At 33.5% G+C, this 15456-nt stretch overlaps 1 protein-coding gene and 1 long non-coding RNA gene across 2 annotated transcripts in view; one reads left to right on the forward strand and one right to left on the reverse strand.

Moving 5' to 3' along the window:
• LOC123263793 (neurexin-3-like) overlaps positions 1-15456 on the forward strand; it is a 763584-nt gene that overhangs the window by 506027 nt on the left and 242101 nt on the right. The window contains exon 23 of the mRNA XM_044726803.1: positions 5744-6035. Coding sequence (XP_044582738.1) covers positions 5744-6035 — 292 coding nt within the window. The remainder of the gene's footprint in view (positions 1-5743; positions 6036-15456) is intronic.
• LOC123264826 lies at positions 9451-10689 on the reverse strand. Its single transcript, XR_006509426.1, has 3 exons — positions 10650-10689; positions 10298-10581; positions 9451-10199 (listed from the first exon to the last, which is right to left on the reverse strand). It is a non-coding gene; the product is annotated as an uncharacterized LOC123264826 (long non-coding RNA).

Below are 15456 nucleotides of genomic sequence, written 5' to 3' on the forward strand. Positions count from 1 at the left end.
AAGTTAAAAAGTTTCACTTGAAAATATTTTCCTTCTAACAGGGTAATTTACCCTGTATCGGTAAAACCGATCACGCATGATAATTATTCGACGCAGCACTGGCTCGTCTCGGTCTTCGGGACCCATTAGCGTTAAGTGGGGGTAAGTCTGAGTTTCTTGGCTGATCGCGTAGCTGCGGTGAGTTAGAAGTAATGCAGTGCTCAGTTCAACAACATCAGCAGCCAAAAAGTCCAAGAAGAAAGCCAGTTTTGAACAAAGACTTTCCTCAGCACAAATTTAACCAGGTATTGAGATTTTTACATTTTTGATGAGCCAAGGGGGTCGTATACCCAGCTCATCAATTTTACTACTTCTCATTATTAATTAAATTTTGATAATTTAATTGTTTATAATAATTTGCTCAATAATAATTAATTATTTTAATTAATTTGATTCGTTAGCATTGTGAGCATTCCTCTTGGGGGGATTTTATACCCGAGGAATGTTCTAGACCTCTTGGGTTTAGAAGTCGTGAGAAATTAAATTATTGATTCGGCCGGTTAATAATCATTAACATCCTAGATTGGCTTAAATAAATTCATTTTTATTAATAAAATATTAATTAATTTCTGAACACCGAGAATAATTCCAATCGGCAGCTCACGATCGGGCAAGCGCCGCTCGTATATCCGAGGTCAAGGCTTGCTACGCACTAACGAACATCGGCGTCCATTTTGAGCGCGCAAATTCCTGGCAATTATTTCACGTGATAATTTATTAGTAAGAACAATTGAATTATTATTATTTAATATTATTTTTTACAAGAAAGTATTATTTATTTAATATAATTTATTGAGAATTGGCTACTGAACTTCAACGCAATCAAGATTGGATAACCGTGGATAATTTTCCGTGAATTTATTTTACATTGAGATAAATTGTTTTATTAATTATTAATAAATCGAAAAATTCCACGTGGTCATTTTATATATTGAACTATAGAGAATTAAAAGTATTATTTTATTGGAATTATTTATAAAAATATTTAATGGCGTGGATTAGGTCCCAGAAAAGTAGTTAGAATTTTATAAAGAAATATTCTTAAGAATTTATTCAAAATTTAAGAAATAAATTACGAGTTAAATTGAAACAAATTTATGCGTCGATATTGTTCCCCTTATTAATATTCCCCAACATTAAATAAATAAAGATTTATTTAATGTTGAGTATTAAACTCGTGGATAATTTGGAATAAATTCAAGCATCGGTTTTTAGTGTAGATTTTTTTGAGAATTAAATTATTTGTTGTGAAAATGGTTTATGATTTATTTGCGAGCTAATGACTGAAAATTTTAGTAAAATTAATGTTGTGATTCTTGAAGTTTAATTTTCTAAGTCAAAAATAAAAGTTAAGTAGAGCCAGTGTGTGTGTGTGTGACCGGGTTATGTGTGTGAAGATCGTGCGGGATATGTGTGTGTGAGTGTGTACATTCTCTACTTGTTGATGTTTTGCCGAGTAGAGTAGTTCGTACAGTCTAAGAGCGTCAGGATTAAGAATTTTGATAGAGCGTGAGGGTCCGGTGGACAGCGCGACGTAGCTAGAAACTGCAGTAAAGCGCTCCTTATGAGGGTACTGTAGGAATAAGAATTTTTGTTAGTTATAAGGAATTCACACATCGCCCTCGTATACGATAGCCTCTGTACGAGGTGCTTTGCTGGCTACTTAGGTTAAGTGGAGGTGTCGGTTTTAGTCCGGAATCCTCGGTAGTAATAAGTCGTAGTGTTAAGTTAGTTTTAAGTGAGTCAGTGTACGTGCGAGTGAACAAGTTGTTATTCTATTTTGTTGTTAATAAATTTTTGGTACCGTTGTTAATTAAAAATTTATTTATTTCAGATCACCTTCCTCCACTCTCTCTCCCTGTAGATAAGCTCAGCTCTGGTTCCGGTTCCGGGAACTGCGATTAAAAATCCCGGTGGCAACCTTTTATTAATTAATTTAGATTCATTAGTTAGTTTTATTATTTCATTTAATTAATTTAAGGCGCCAATTGAGCGGAATATCACCCGTTATATCCTTGCTAATTATTTTCTTTAGCGAAAAAAAAAATTTTTTTGACTCAATAAATTTCAATTATTCCAACAGAATTAATTCTTTTGTTTTAAGAAATACGTATCTTGATCCAAGAAAATTTATTTAAGTCAAGAAAATCTTGTTGTTTTGAGAAAATTCAGTCTCTTGCTCCAAAAAATTTAGTTCTTAATAGAAGTAAATTTTCTTATCTTCAGAAAATTTTTCTCTTGCTTAAAAAAATTAAATATCTCGATAGAATTAAATTTTCATTAATATTTTCATTGATTGACATGTCAAATAGGAAGATCAAATAATGGCACGCTAAAATAATATAAGATGGGTATCAAATATTTAAAAGAAAAATTGTCTCTAGGTGAGAAAATTTTTTTATCAGCTGAAGTACGTAGTTTTGTTTCCCTAAAGTATCTTCCTTAAAGTATGATGATTTGAATTAAGAAAAAATGACTTCCACCAAAAATAGAATTTCAAGAAAAATTTTTACTTCGGCCAACCCAACTTCGGTTTTCCTTTAGGCACCCGAAAATTTTCTAGTCAAAAATTTTTTTTAACCAAGAAGAAAGTCTTAAAATGCATATAAAATATTTTTTTCTTTAATTTAACATTTTTAACAATTTGTGAAATTAAAGTTTTCCTGAAATCACATTATTTTATGATAATTTTAATCTGTTGAGTTTGTTTTGAAATTAATTTAAACTGGATACATTTTTATAGCAATAAATGTTGTCCTCAACGATAAGCGCTGAGATTAGTGGTTCAGATTTAAACATTTTTTGCCGCTCGGATTACTAGTTGTGCAGAAAACGCTTGTTGATAGCAACGGTAATTTAATATTACATAAATATTTTATTTTGTCGCTGGCGCACTCTATCTCACACTTTTGAGGACTCAATTTCAAATATTTGAGGTCCGATTCCGTGTTCCGCATTCAGTCAGCATTTTCAGTCTAGTATACCAAGTCATATCTGAAATTGTGTACGATCTGAACATATTTCTGTAATAGTATTACCGATCCTAAAATTTACCGCTAACCTTAAAACACAAACTCTTTGGCCCTGGTGATGACGAAAATAAAGTGAAAACTTCAATTGCTCGCAAACGTGAAACTCTTGCTCAAGATGCGCTCAAGAAAAAAATTTCGTATCTTCGTACGAAACTTGATCACACTGAACGTCGAAAAAATTCTTTAATTGCTGACGGTTCCAAGCATGAAACAATCGTAAGGTTACGACAGGAGGTTGATCAGTGTGAAAAAAATCTAAAAAAAAAAAACAATAGCAGACTTTTTTAATTCAAAAAAGCACCGGGAATACCATAAAAGCAAGTTGCAAGAATACTACTCTCAGAATCCAGAAACCGCAAAATCATTGAAACCAAGAACTGCCCCTGCACGTCCGCGTTTAGAAGAGCAGCAATCAGATCTTCTTCAGACCATCATAAATTTAGCCATGTTCGGTGCTTCCGCTGAAGAACGCCGACGATGTGAAGTTGTTCGCACCTGTCACACTCTGTCTGATCTACACACGAAGCTCGTAGACCTGGGATTCAATATATCGAGAAGTGGTGCATACATTCGCTTACTCCCTAGAAAAAGTATTACTTCTGAGGTAAAGAGACATCTTGTAATGGGTCCCGTAAAGCTCAGTCGCCCCGAAGCTGATCACTACAAAGCACATCCAGACCAGAATTTTTATGTTGCTTCAATAAGGTCTCTGGAAACAGTTGCTTCAATTCTCGGTCCAGATAAAGTTCTTTATTCATTTCAGAAAGATAAAGCTCAAGTTCCCATTGGGCTAACAACAGCTAATAAACAGGCACCATTGCTCATGCACGTGGAATGTAAAGTTTCTTTCCCAGATCACGATTTCGTGATTGCTCCTCAACATAAATTAATTCCTAGTGTATATGCGATTTGTGAAATTAAATCGAATGAATGGGGCACCCTGAAGCTGTTAGTTATAGTGGGCCGACGTACATTGCTATCTGTAGTGCTAAACACTCTTCGTCTACCGCGACATCTCTCGCTGATGACTTAAATAAGTTCTTCTCTTGGGACGCTTTTGAAAAGTTTGTGAAAGACAGTCATGGCAAAGTATAGCCTATTATTATTATTTCGTGTGATGGTGGGCCGGATGAAAACCCTCGTTATCCGAAAGTGATAGCAAACGCGGTGAATTACTTCCAAAAGTACGACCTAGATGCTATATTTTTAGTGACCAATGCTCCAGGAAAAGGTGCTTTTAATAAAGTAGAAAGAAGAATGGCTCTTTTGAGCCGAGAATTGGCAGGTTTGATTCTTCCTCATGATTTATATGGATCACACTTGAATGACAGCGGCAAAACTATCAATACTTCCTTAGAACGGGACAACTTCCAGAAAGCAGGTGAAGTTCTAGCCGAAATATGGAGCTCGGTATCAATTGATGGGCACAAAGTAGTTGCCGAATACATAAAGCCAAATGATGATAAATCTTCTGTATCTGACTTGACCGATGAGCAATGTTATGCCAACCATGTCAGAGAAAGCCAGTATTTATTGCAGGTATAAAGTGTATTCTTCATATTAAAACATTTATATCATGGACATTAATTTCAAACTAATTTATTTTCACAGGTGGTCAAGTGTGACAATCGCGACTGCTGCGGACCATTAAGGAGTGCATTACGTATCGTAACCCGCGGCAGTTTTTTATCTCTATCTTATCCGATTCTTCAAGTGGCCGGAGAACCGATTGTGCTAGAGCCTCGTGAGCACGATGGGAAATCTTTTGCATCGTTTCTGCTTCGTCAATGCCTTACGGTGTATCCCAATCATGAAGGCTATTCGCAAATGCCATATGATTATTACTGTCCATCTCTCTTAGAAAATGATAAAACTATTGATAATAGATGTTGTAAGACATGAGGCATTTACTTCGCTTCGTTTTTAAAGCTGCAGAAGCACAGAATAGCTCTTCATGCGGTTCGACGAGAAACTGTTGTCAAGATTCAACGAATGCGTGTAGTCAAGCGTCGTGATAAAGAGCTTCTGTGCGTTGTGGACGAAAGTTTGGAGTGAATAGACAAAGAAAAATCTCAGATGATATGTGTCCAATTATTTCAATCGAAAAAGTACACGAGTCTCCATGGATTGAGTAAAAATTTTTAAAAAGTGTTTTTTTTATGTTTTTGTTGCTTTGAATTTTATTTAATTTAAATAAACTATAGTATACTGGAATGGTTTATTATTAGCCCGAATAATAAAAATAATTTTAATTTAAAATATTTTTAGCGTTAATCTCACGTAAGGGGAAGGGGGGTCCAGACAAATCTCACTAAATCTCACCTAAGGGGGAGAGGAGTCTAAACTGATCGAAAAATAACTCACGTAATTAATGGATGCCCCCTAACTGAAAAATTTTAGTATTTTTGTGAGATTATAACTCTAATAGTGCCAAGCTTACCATATATATATATTCGTCGTTATTTTCAGAATTCAAAATAAGTATCCAAGAGCCGAATTATGATAGTAGATAGTTGAAAAACTACTCAAAATTTTGAAAGGTAGAACTTTACTTTCAAAATTTTTACACTGTAAAAATCATTCTGAATCACTCTTTAGAGATATTGAATTGAGTAATTGTATTCAGATAAAACCTAATAAATAATATCACTTTTTATATTGTTTTTTTATAGTTCAAGACAAAAGAGTCCAATGGATTGATTCTTTTCAATGCCGGCAAAGGAAATGATTTTATCGCTATTGAACTTCTTGATGGTCATGTGCACTATGTAATTGATCTCGGAGATGGTGCTCTTCGGATTCGAGATATAGCAAAATCAAGGTTGAATGATGGTAAATGGCATTCAGTCACTATAAGTCGACCTGCTCCAAAAAAACATACATTAGCTATCGATGATAATGCTACGGTGATTCTTAGTGAAGGAAGTAATGAAAATTTGGACTTAGATGGAATTCTTTACATAGGTAAATAGAAATTTTTTACATCTTTGGTCAGAAGATCGTGTGATAACTGTCGAACATTCCCTGATCAAAAATATTGATTGAAAAGTATTGGGAATCAGTCACCCCATGTAAACTGTATATCTATATATACATGAAAAAGAATTTAAACTATCCAAAAGTATTTAAATCCACAAATACGGCAGAATCTGGCACCAATTTCCGTTCAAATCCGTTGTAAACGAAGCGTCAGACAACCGAGTGTGTTTACCGCAAGCAGAACGATATTTTCAGGTTGCAAAATTTTATTAATTCTACAGACCTTTTTTTTCTTCAATAATACTCTATAATAATACGTTATATGTTATATTATCAATATTAGTTTATGATGGTCATTGAAAATAATAAATTCTATTTAAAATTAATTAAATTCACTAGCACAAGCTATAGTGACTCAGATTTTTAGATCCTGACTTTTTTCTTATGGAGAAAGTGACATGCCACAGACTAAATAATTCGAGAATGCATGGTTATCCTTTTGTAGATGGGAAACTACAGTTAAAAAAAGATATTTCACAGCTTGCACCTACACCCGTCAGGGTGCACTGGAATTATTTCTACATAAACTGTAGCTTCAAGGGGATAGTTTTCTAAGAAAAATGCAGCCAACCTGAGATTTGAGTTGGTACCAATTGTCAATTTTTATAATAATCACAAAAAATACTAAAATCCGAACAAAAACAGTTTCACTGTAAAAAATTGCGCCAAATCCACGTTCATAAGATTATTAAGAAAAAAAATTTTTTTTTCTTTACAAAAAGATGTAAAATAAAAAAATTAAAAATTCAAGTAACCGATATGATTTTATATTATTTTCGGAAATTAAAAAACATTTTCTGTAAATTTAAAAATGAAAGAAATAATTTTAGAACGTACTTGGTATGCGTCATTGTTTAAGTCAAATTCTTTTAAGTCCTAGTAGATAGATTGTATGAATTTTATAAAAAGTAAAATGTTTTGCAACAACGCGGTTCAAATCGGTCTAAATTGTATTCATGATCTAAGTTTGGCCAAGCCTTTTTGAATGGCACCAACCACGATGAAATCGGACAAACCGTTTAAAAGTTGTAAAAGGTTTACATACTTACACATACACACACACACACACACACACACACACACACACACACACACACACACACACACACAGATGGAAGGGTGAAACGAATAAGTATTGCCTGGTGGCGACTCCAAGTGGTCTCCTCAACTCCTGGTGGTCCTCCAAGAGAAGAATGTACCAGAATACCTTCTTAAGATCGTAGCAAGCTACTTTGGAAACAGGGTCCTAAAGTATGACACAAAGAACGGCCCGAGGGAGTATGATATTACTGGAGGTGTACCACAAGGTTCAGTTCTAGGCCCGCTCCTGTGGAATATTATGTATGACGGTCTATTAAGACTAACTCTGCAAAGAAACGTCAAACTTGTAGCATATGCAGATGACGTAGCCGTAGTGATCGTTGCCAAACACCTTGACGAGATAAACCATATGTTCGATCTCACTTTTGAGCGCATTAACCGGTGGATGGACGCAGTGAACCTGCAACTGGCGCAACACAAGACTGAGGCAGTGCTTATTTCCAGCAGAAAAGTTGTAGAGACCATTAAGCTGAAAGTCGGCGAACAAGAAATCACATCACAACCTTATATCCGATATTTGGGAGTGATGCTTGATGCCCGACTCAACTTCAAGCAGCAAGTGGAACATGTCAGTGCCAAAGCGTCAGTAGTGAGGGCTAGTCTGGCACGACTGATGCCGAACGTCAGAGGCCCAAAGCAGAGCAGGAGGCTATTATTGTCATCAGTAGTCACATCGGTGCTCACTTACGGAATATCCATTTGGGCCGACGCACTAAAGACGCAAGAATCATGAAGAAAGGCTGGACCAGTATATCCACTGAGTGTCCTACGAGTAGCTAGCGCCTTCCGCACAATATCAGAAGAAGCAGTGTGTGTTATTTCCGGTACTCTGCCTCTCAGAGTCCTAGCTGAGGAAAGACGGAACCTATATCAACGAAAAAGGTCAACCACACTGAGCCCTGAAGAACTTAGAAGGGAAGAACGGCCACACAGCATCGCAAGATGGCAACAGGAGTGGAATGCTGCAGAAAAAGGTCGGTTGACGTACCGTCTCATACCTCGGATTGATGTATGGTTCAACCAAAGTCACAGTGAGATCAACTATTATTTAACGCAGATGTTATCAGGACACGGATGTTACCGGAAGTATCTTCAACGCTTTAAGCACGATGATACCCCAGAGTGCCCGTCCTGTCCAGGGGTCAATGAAGATGCGGAACATGTTTTCTTTGTGTGCCCACGTTTCAACCAACAGCGCGTTTTAGTATGACACTGCGTCGAGTCGCCACATATCCAGGCCAAACAGCTATGCCTAGAATCCGTAAAAAGAATCCCCCCCCCCCTAAGGGGAAAAAAAAGACACACACACACACACACACACACACACACACACACACACACACACACACACACACACACACACACACACACACACACACACACACACACACACACACACACACACACACACACATGCATACTAGGGCGTTTCAAAAAAAAAAACAATTTTTTTTTTCTTGGAACCAGGCTCAAAAGTTGCGTTTGGATGCCAAAATAGGTCTCTGAAAATATGAGCCCTTAATATCAATATTAAGGTTGTCCGCCGCGCACTTTTTGATTTCTCATAAGAATAACACAGGAAAAAAGTTTTTTTTTCGTTCTGATTTTTGTAACTAATGAACCATTGATTGCTTTGAAATTTTAATTAAATATTCTTGTAGAGAATTGAACGCTCTACAAAAAAGCTCTGATATAATTTTTTGATTACTCAACTCATTCAAAAGTTATTCAAGGTCAAAGTTTAATTCATAATCAATTTAGTACTTTTCTTTATAATCCTCCGAATTTTATTAGTTTCAAGGTCTTAAAATGAATTGAAATTTTATTTTTAAGGTCTTCAAGCTTAAAAAAAATAAAACTATCATCTTTGGTCATTGAAGATTGCAGTAATTTTATTGAAAAATCATTTTTAAATAGATTGCACATAAAAATAAGTTAAATTTTATTCATTGCCTGAAGAGTTATTCGTGTTTTTGCGTTTTCTTAATTCAGACCAACAGACAAGTGAATTTATTTAACATGTATGTATTCATGACTAATAAATATTATATATTAATTACTCAAAACTTATAACAAATTAAAAATGTATTACTTCTCATAAATATTAATTTTTTTCGTCTAAAAATGATTTTTACACATTTACATGAAATTGATCTTGCTGAAGAGTTGTCTTATTATAATTGGGATATCTCTGACGATGTTCGCAAACTACTTGCAATAAGTATTGCAGTTATTGCTCATCTTTTGTGAGGTAATTGTTGTATTCCTCAATCAAAGCAACACCTCGTTCAGCTACATCATTAGTGACTTTTAACGTATTGAAATATTCTGAACATTCCTTATATGAATCATTTCTGCACCATGTTGAAATATCATCCTCCAAAAAATCGCATGGCAAATCGAATTTTTGGAATAGTTCTAGCGAATTTTTGGAGACAAAATCACTCAAATCTTTTTCCAATAAAGATTCAAGATCTTGCTCCATAATCTCATACCTTTGACGCATTGGTGTAGAACTTTACCGATTTTGAATTGCCGCAACAATTTTTTTTTCACATCAACAGATACATTGTCGTCAAATAATGAGATTGTGGTAAATTCTTTATTTAAATACCACAAGTGTTCCATCATTTTCTGACAAGCTCGTTGTAACAGTGGCGAATTAATTTTTTTAGAATGAATCAAATTCTTCATAAATTCTAAGTCATTGTTTGGTGCTTGGATAGCAGAAGTTGAATTATACCATACTTTGATATAAATTAAAATTACAAAAATACAAATTCTGCGTAAATTTTTCTTTTCTTGATCTGAAAGTTTAAACTGATCACGAAATAAAAATATTTTCAAGCTGTAAATAGCCTTAGACATCCATCGCGCATGGTGCATGGCACCAGGTCGTTTAAAAAAAAATAATTTCTCATAAGAACTATCAAGGAACACTAAACATAGGAGTAAAAGTTCTCGATAATCATCTCGAGGTTGTGACATCTAAAAAAAAAAAAAAAAACAAATACAAAAAACAACAAATTAATCAATTGTAATTTAAAGATTTGAAAGTTTCAATAAGTGTAATAAACCATGTGTACCTGTAGGCAGTTGTTAATGAAAGTAACAATTTCAGCTTTTTTTTTCTATTAAAGTATTCGCTACAGTTCATCCTCAATTCCACTTTTATAATTGGATTGATCAACTTTGTCCCAGAATTTTTTTAATTTAACAAATATTGGAACGTAAGGACCCGATGTCGTCTTCCAAAGAACTTCAAAAACTCCTCTCAAAATAATCTCCATTATGTGATGGCGACATGGAAGCCATACTAATTTTCTGCCAAGTTCTTTTTCGATTAAAACACAAGTTCCTTTGTAAATACCTAAATCACAAAAAGATGCCAAGATAAAATCAATCATACAAACTTTATAAAAATTCAATGCATCATACCAGTATTTACAGGTGGCGTATCAAAACACATTGTTTTCAAATATGGAGCAACTTCCCACTGATTCAAAGGGTCAATAACAGCAGAAGCTTGTTTAAGAGCAGTTTCGTCGTCAGCTTTTGGAACTCCGAGAAGTTGATCAACCCCAGAAACTGATAAAAGAACTGCAATACGGTCCACAGTTTTCGTGCTTGCGATATCACTGAGAATTTTCTCGTCCCAATGCACTACATAACGGTCGTCTTTGTGAAATTCAGATTTCAGATCCTTAGCAATATCTGACCTAAATTTAATTCGCGTTCGATAAATTGTACTGTAACTCAGATTAAGAGTTGACAGATTGATTCCCACACTTTTGTACGCAGCAGATAAAATAAAAATGGCATTCCTGTGAGTCACTTGTGATCGATCAAGTGCAGCACAGAGTTCACGTGTCATTACATTCAATTTTGGAGTTTGTTTCGGTTGGCTAAACTGACTTTCAAAATCAGATACATCAGTAGATGTATGACTCAATGTTGTTGCTGATAAGTTAGATTGAAATAATGAAGATTTTTGACTTGCTAGAGCCACATTAGCGTCAGGTTCGTTTGTAACTAAAAATAATTATTGAAAGTATATTGCAACAGTAATACATGAATAATTGAAATAGCAGTTGATCTAGAACTTACCAACAGGCTCTACGTCCATAGCATCTTCAGTAATTTCCGCTGAGCTCAATTGAACAATATCAATCAAACCGAATCTACTTTTTGATCGCTGACCTGATAAGAACAACTTTTTATCATCAGTGAGATATTTTTCGACATTTACTTTGGCAATGTCGAATAAATTTGCTATTTTTTGATGGAAAATTGCTTCATTTTTTTTTCTGTATTGCAGACCGTTTTCGTTGAGAAGACTTTTGTAATTTTTTGTCTTCTTCTAATATTGTTTAAAATTTTTTTAACGCATATTTTTTCCCACACAATGGGATGTCAGCCTCAGACCACTTTTTTCGAGTTTATCGATTGTTTTTTGAGAACTTCCTCTATAATTTATTTTGAGAATATTTTTATGATAAAAAAATACCGCAATAACCTCTTCTATTAAGGGAAGTTTACGTCCAATAAAATCCTCCACTGGATCACCAATAATATTGATCAATTTATTCATTTTCAATGTTATCATATAATTCACAAAGAAAATTTAAACTTGAAAATTATTAATATTCACTAATTGCTTACGAGTTTCCACAACTTATGTAAACAAGACGTCTATTAAATAGAAATGTCAAAACAATCAATTAATCTAATGAAATGATGACATTTACACTCAGCGCCATTTGATTATCGATTTTGAAATGACAATTTTAAAATAACTGATTACCAATATTTATAGAGCTAACTGTCATTGATAAATTGTTTTAAGTACTTCGTCCATCTTTATCATACAGCGAAAAATATTGGTTAACAATCCTCAGAAGTCTAATTAGTATTTTAAAAAATATTTGGAGAACATTTTTTCGAAAAACAATATTTTTGCCAAATCATTCAGAAAAACAGCTAAATTGATAATGAATTTAACTTTGACATTGAATAACTTTCGAATGAGTTGAGTAATCGAAAAATGATATCAGAGCTTTTTTGTAGAGCGTTCAATTCTCTACAGAAATATTTGATTGAAATTGCAGAGCAATGTACAGTTCATTAGTTACAAAAATCAGAAAAAATTAATTTCGGCGGATTATGAAGAAAATGGCTAAATTGATAATAAATTTAACTTTGACCTTGAATAACTTTTGAATGAGTTGAGTAATCGAAAAATGATATCAGAGCTTTTTTGTAGAACGTTCAATTCTCTATAAAAATATTTGATTAAAATTTCAAAGCAATCGATGGTTCATTAGTAACAAAAATCAGAACAAAAAAAAAACTTTTTTCCTGTGTTATTCTTATGGGAAATCGACAAGTGCGCGGCGGACAACCTTAATATTAATATTAAGGGCTCATATTTTCAGAGACCTATTTTGGCATCCAAACGAAACTTTTGAGCCTGGTTCCAAGAAAAAAAAAATTTTTTTTTTTTTTTTGAAACGCCCTAATACATACATACATACGAACATAGTGACATCCTCATAGAGATAGTCAGGGAAGCTTCCTGTGACCCTCAAACGTCGAGATCTGATGAAAACTCGATTTTTGTAAAACGGGGTAAAACCAATAACTTTCCGATTTTCGAAAATCTGAGATTTTCTTAGCGGAAAGTTAAAAATTAGGAAAACGGTTGACCCTGAAGGCCATACCTGCAACTTCCTGCTAATTACATACCTGAATACTTAAAATGGCACTCATGCCGTTTTTGAGATCTTCGAGCTTAAAAATACAATTTACGTGTTATTTTGAGCTCTCCAAGCTCAAAAAGATAGCTTTGTTATGATTTTGAGCTCTTCGAGCTCAAAACTCTGATAGAAATTTAATAAAACACTATTTTTAACTTTCCGCTAAGAAAATTTCAGATTTTTAAAAATCAAGAAGTTATTGGTTTTACCCTATTTTACAAAAATCGAGTTTCCATAAGATCTCGACGTTTGAGGGCAGTGATGCCAACTTGGGGGATTTTTCCCTAAATTTAGGAGTATTTTGCAAATAGCGGGAAAGTTTTAGGGGATAAATTTTTTTAGGGTGTTTTTTTGGGAATTTTTAATTCGTCAGAAAATATATTTTAATATAAAAAATTAATAAAAAATAACAATTTTTCAATTATTGATTTTTAAAAAAATATTTTCAATGTATATATGGGTCATTCCACCAAATAAGAACATTTTTACGGGGCGACCCTCGCGGATTATGTTTAAAATTTATGAAGGTGTTCTCTATAATAAGAAATACATTTCTTCAAGTTTCAGCCCTTAACATGCAGCGGTTCTGGAGTTATGATTTTTTGAAATTTTGAAAAAAAATTTTTTATAAATTTTTCTGAAGAAGGAAGCTTTTTGATTAAAATCTACGAAAAATCTTATCTTGTGGGAAAAATGCTCAGCTTTTGAATGAAAATATCCATTTTATTATAAACACATCAGAAGACCCTTTGAAATCCAATTAAAGTGGAAAAATTGATTTTTCTCGGTGTGCGGTGCAAGGTACATCCAATTTGACTTTTTTTTCTGAAAAATCAGAGTTTTTTACACAAAATATATGGTTTTCACGATGGGCATATTTTTTGTTCAATCGCAATTAAATTAAACGTAAAATCTTTATAATTAAAATACTTTTATTTTTGAACTTTTTTCAGATGTTGATACAGTTTTAATAAGAGCATATCGAATTTCATCATTTATCGGTAAAAGTGTGCAATGTCTGTGTACCCTTTACCGTTTTTGATAAAGAATATCGTACGTCTAACACATTTTTTTTGTCTAAATAATCATCATTCGTTATGAAAGTAAAATCAACGCCTGTAAAATTCTTGACTGCCCAGGAATTCAAATCTTGTGGTGCCAGTATATGTTTTTTATTTTCCATTTGTAATGAAGCTCTAGCAGCATGTCGTTTTACTGGACCTACAAGCCCATCGCATGGTCCTTTGCCATGGGCAGTCGCAAAAAAATGCCACTCAACGATGATTCTAAAGTCAGCATAATGTTAACATAAATTAGTAAATGTTTTTTTATTTTTAAATTGCTGAGGTGCTCCATCACAAATCAAAACTGTGTCATGTTTAAGGCAATCTGAGATACCAACTAAGCTTAAATGCTTAATAGTATCATTTTCGTTTTAGCAAACCACCATTTGAAGTATAGTAGCTTGGTCATTATTTCAATGATAGCCTTGAGCAGCTTCCTGCACAACAAACGCAATTTTCTACCAAGTTAAAAACTACCGCTAATTCACCACTCTTCAAATTTAATCTCGCATTAGGGAAAAACCGACTTTGTATTTTTACTATAAAGTCATGTTTCAAAAGTTTCTCAAGTTGCGTCGCTAAGGTATGAATAAAGTCATCGGAATTCAAAATAACGTTTACAATGGTACATCGATCGGTTGATGTCCACATTTTAAATTCGATTTCATTTACATCAAATTCTTTAAACGCTGGATGAAAGTAATTAATGATTTCTTTATTGTTTGGACATCTATTACAACTTCTGAAGAAGCACGATTCCGTTGGATTATTACAAATCAATTTATTCAATAAATTTTTATAAATTGATTAAATTTCCATAATCCAATCAGTATTTCTCGCAAATTTTTGAAAATTACATCCTAAATAAGAAAATGGAATCGTAGTTGTGAACGCCATCTGCATTGTATAAACTCAATTTTTTAACGAGCAGTTTGAAATTTTAAATATTTAACAGAAAATTATTTTACTATCCCGAATAATCGTATAACGCTTAGCCGATATAACGTTTAATTTAATTGTGATTGAACAAAAAATATGCACATCGTAAAAACCATATATTTTGTGTAAAATACTCTGATTTTTCAGAAAAAGAAGTCAAATTGCATGTACCTTGCACCGCACACCGAGAAAAATCAATTTTTCCACTTTAATTGGATTTCAAAGGGTCTTCTGATGTGTTTATCATAAAATGGATATTTTCATTCAAACGCTGAGAATTTTTCCGACAAGATAAGATTTTTCATGGATTTTAATAAAAAAGTTTTTCTCATCAGAAAAATTAATAAAAAAGTTAAAAAAAATTTTTTTTCAAACTTTCAAAAAATCATAACCTCAGAACCGCTGCATATTAAGGGCTGAAACTTGTAGGCAATTTATTTCTTATTATAGAGAACACCTCCATAAATTTTAAACATAATCCGCGAG

The sequence above is a fragment of the Cotesia glomerata genome, linkage group LG1, assembly GCF_020080835.1.
Source record: "Cotesia glomerata isolate CgM1 linkage group LG1, MPM_Cglom_v2.3, whole genome shotgun sequence".
In the NCBI taxonomy this organism is placed as follows: Eukaryota; Metazoa; Arthropoda; class Insecta; order Hymenoptera; family Braconidae; genus Cotesia; species Cotesia glomerata.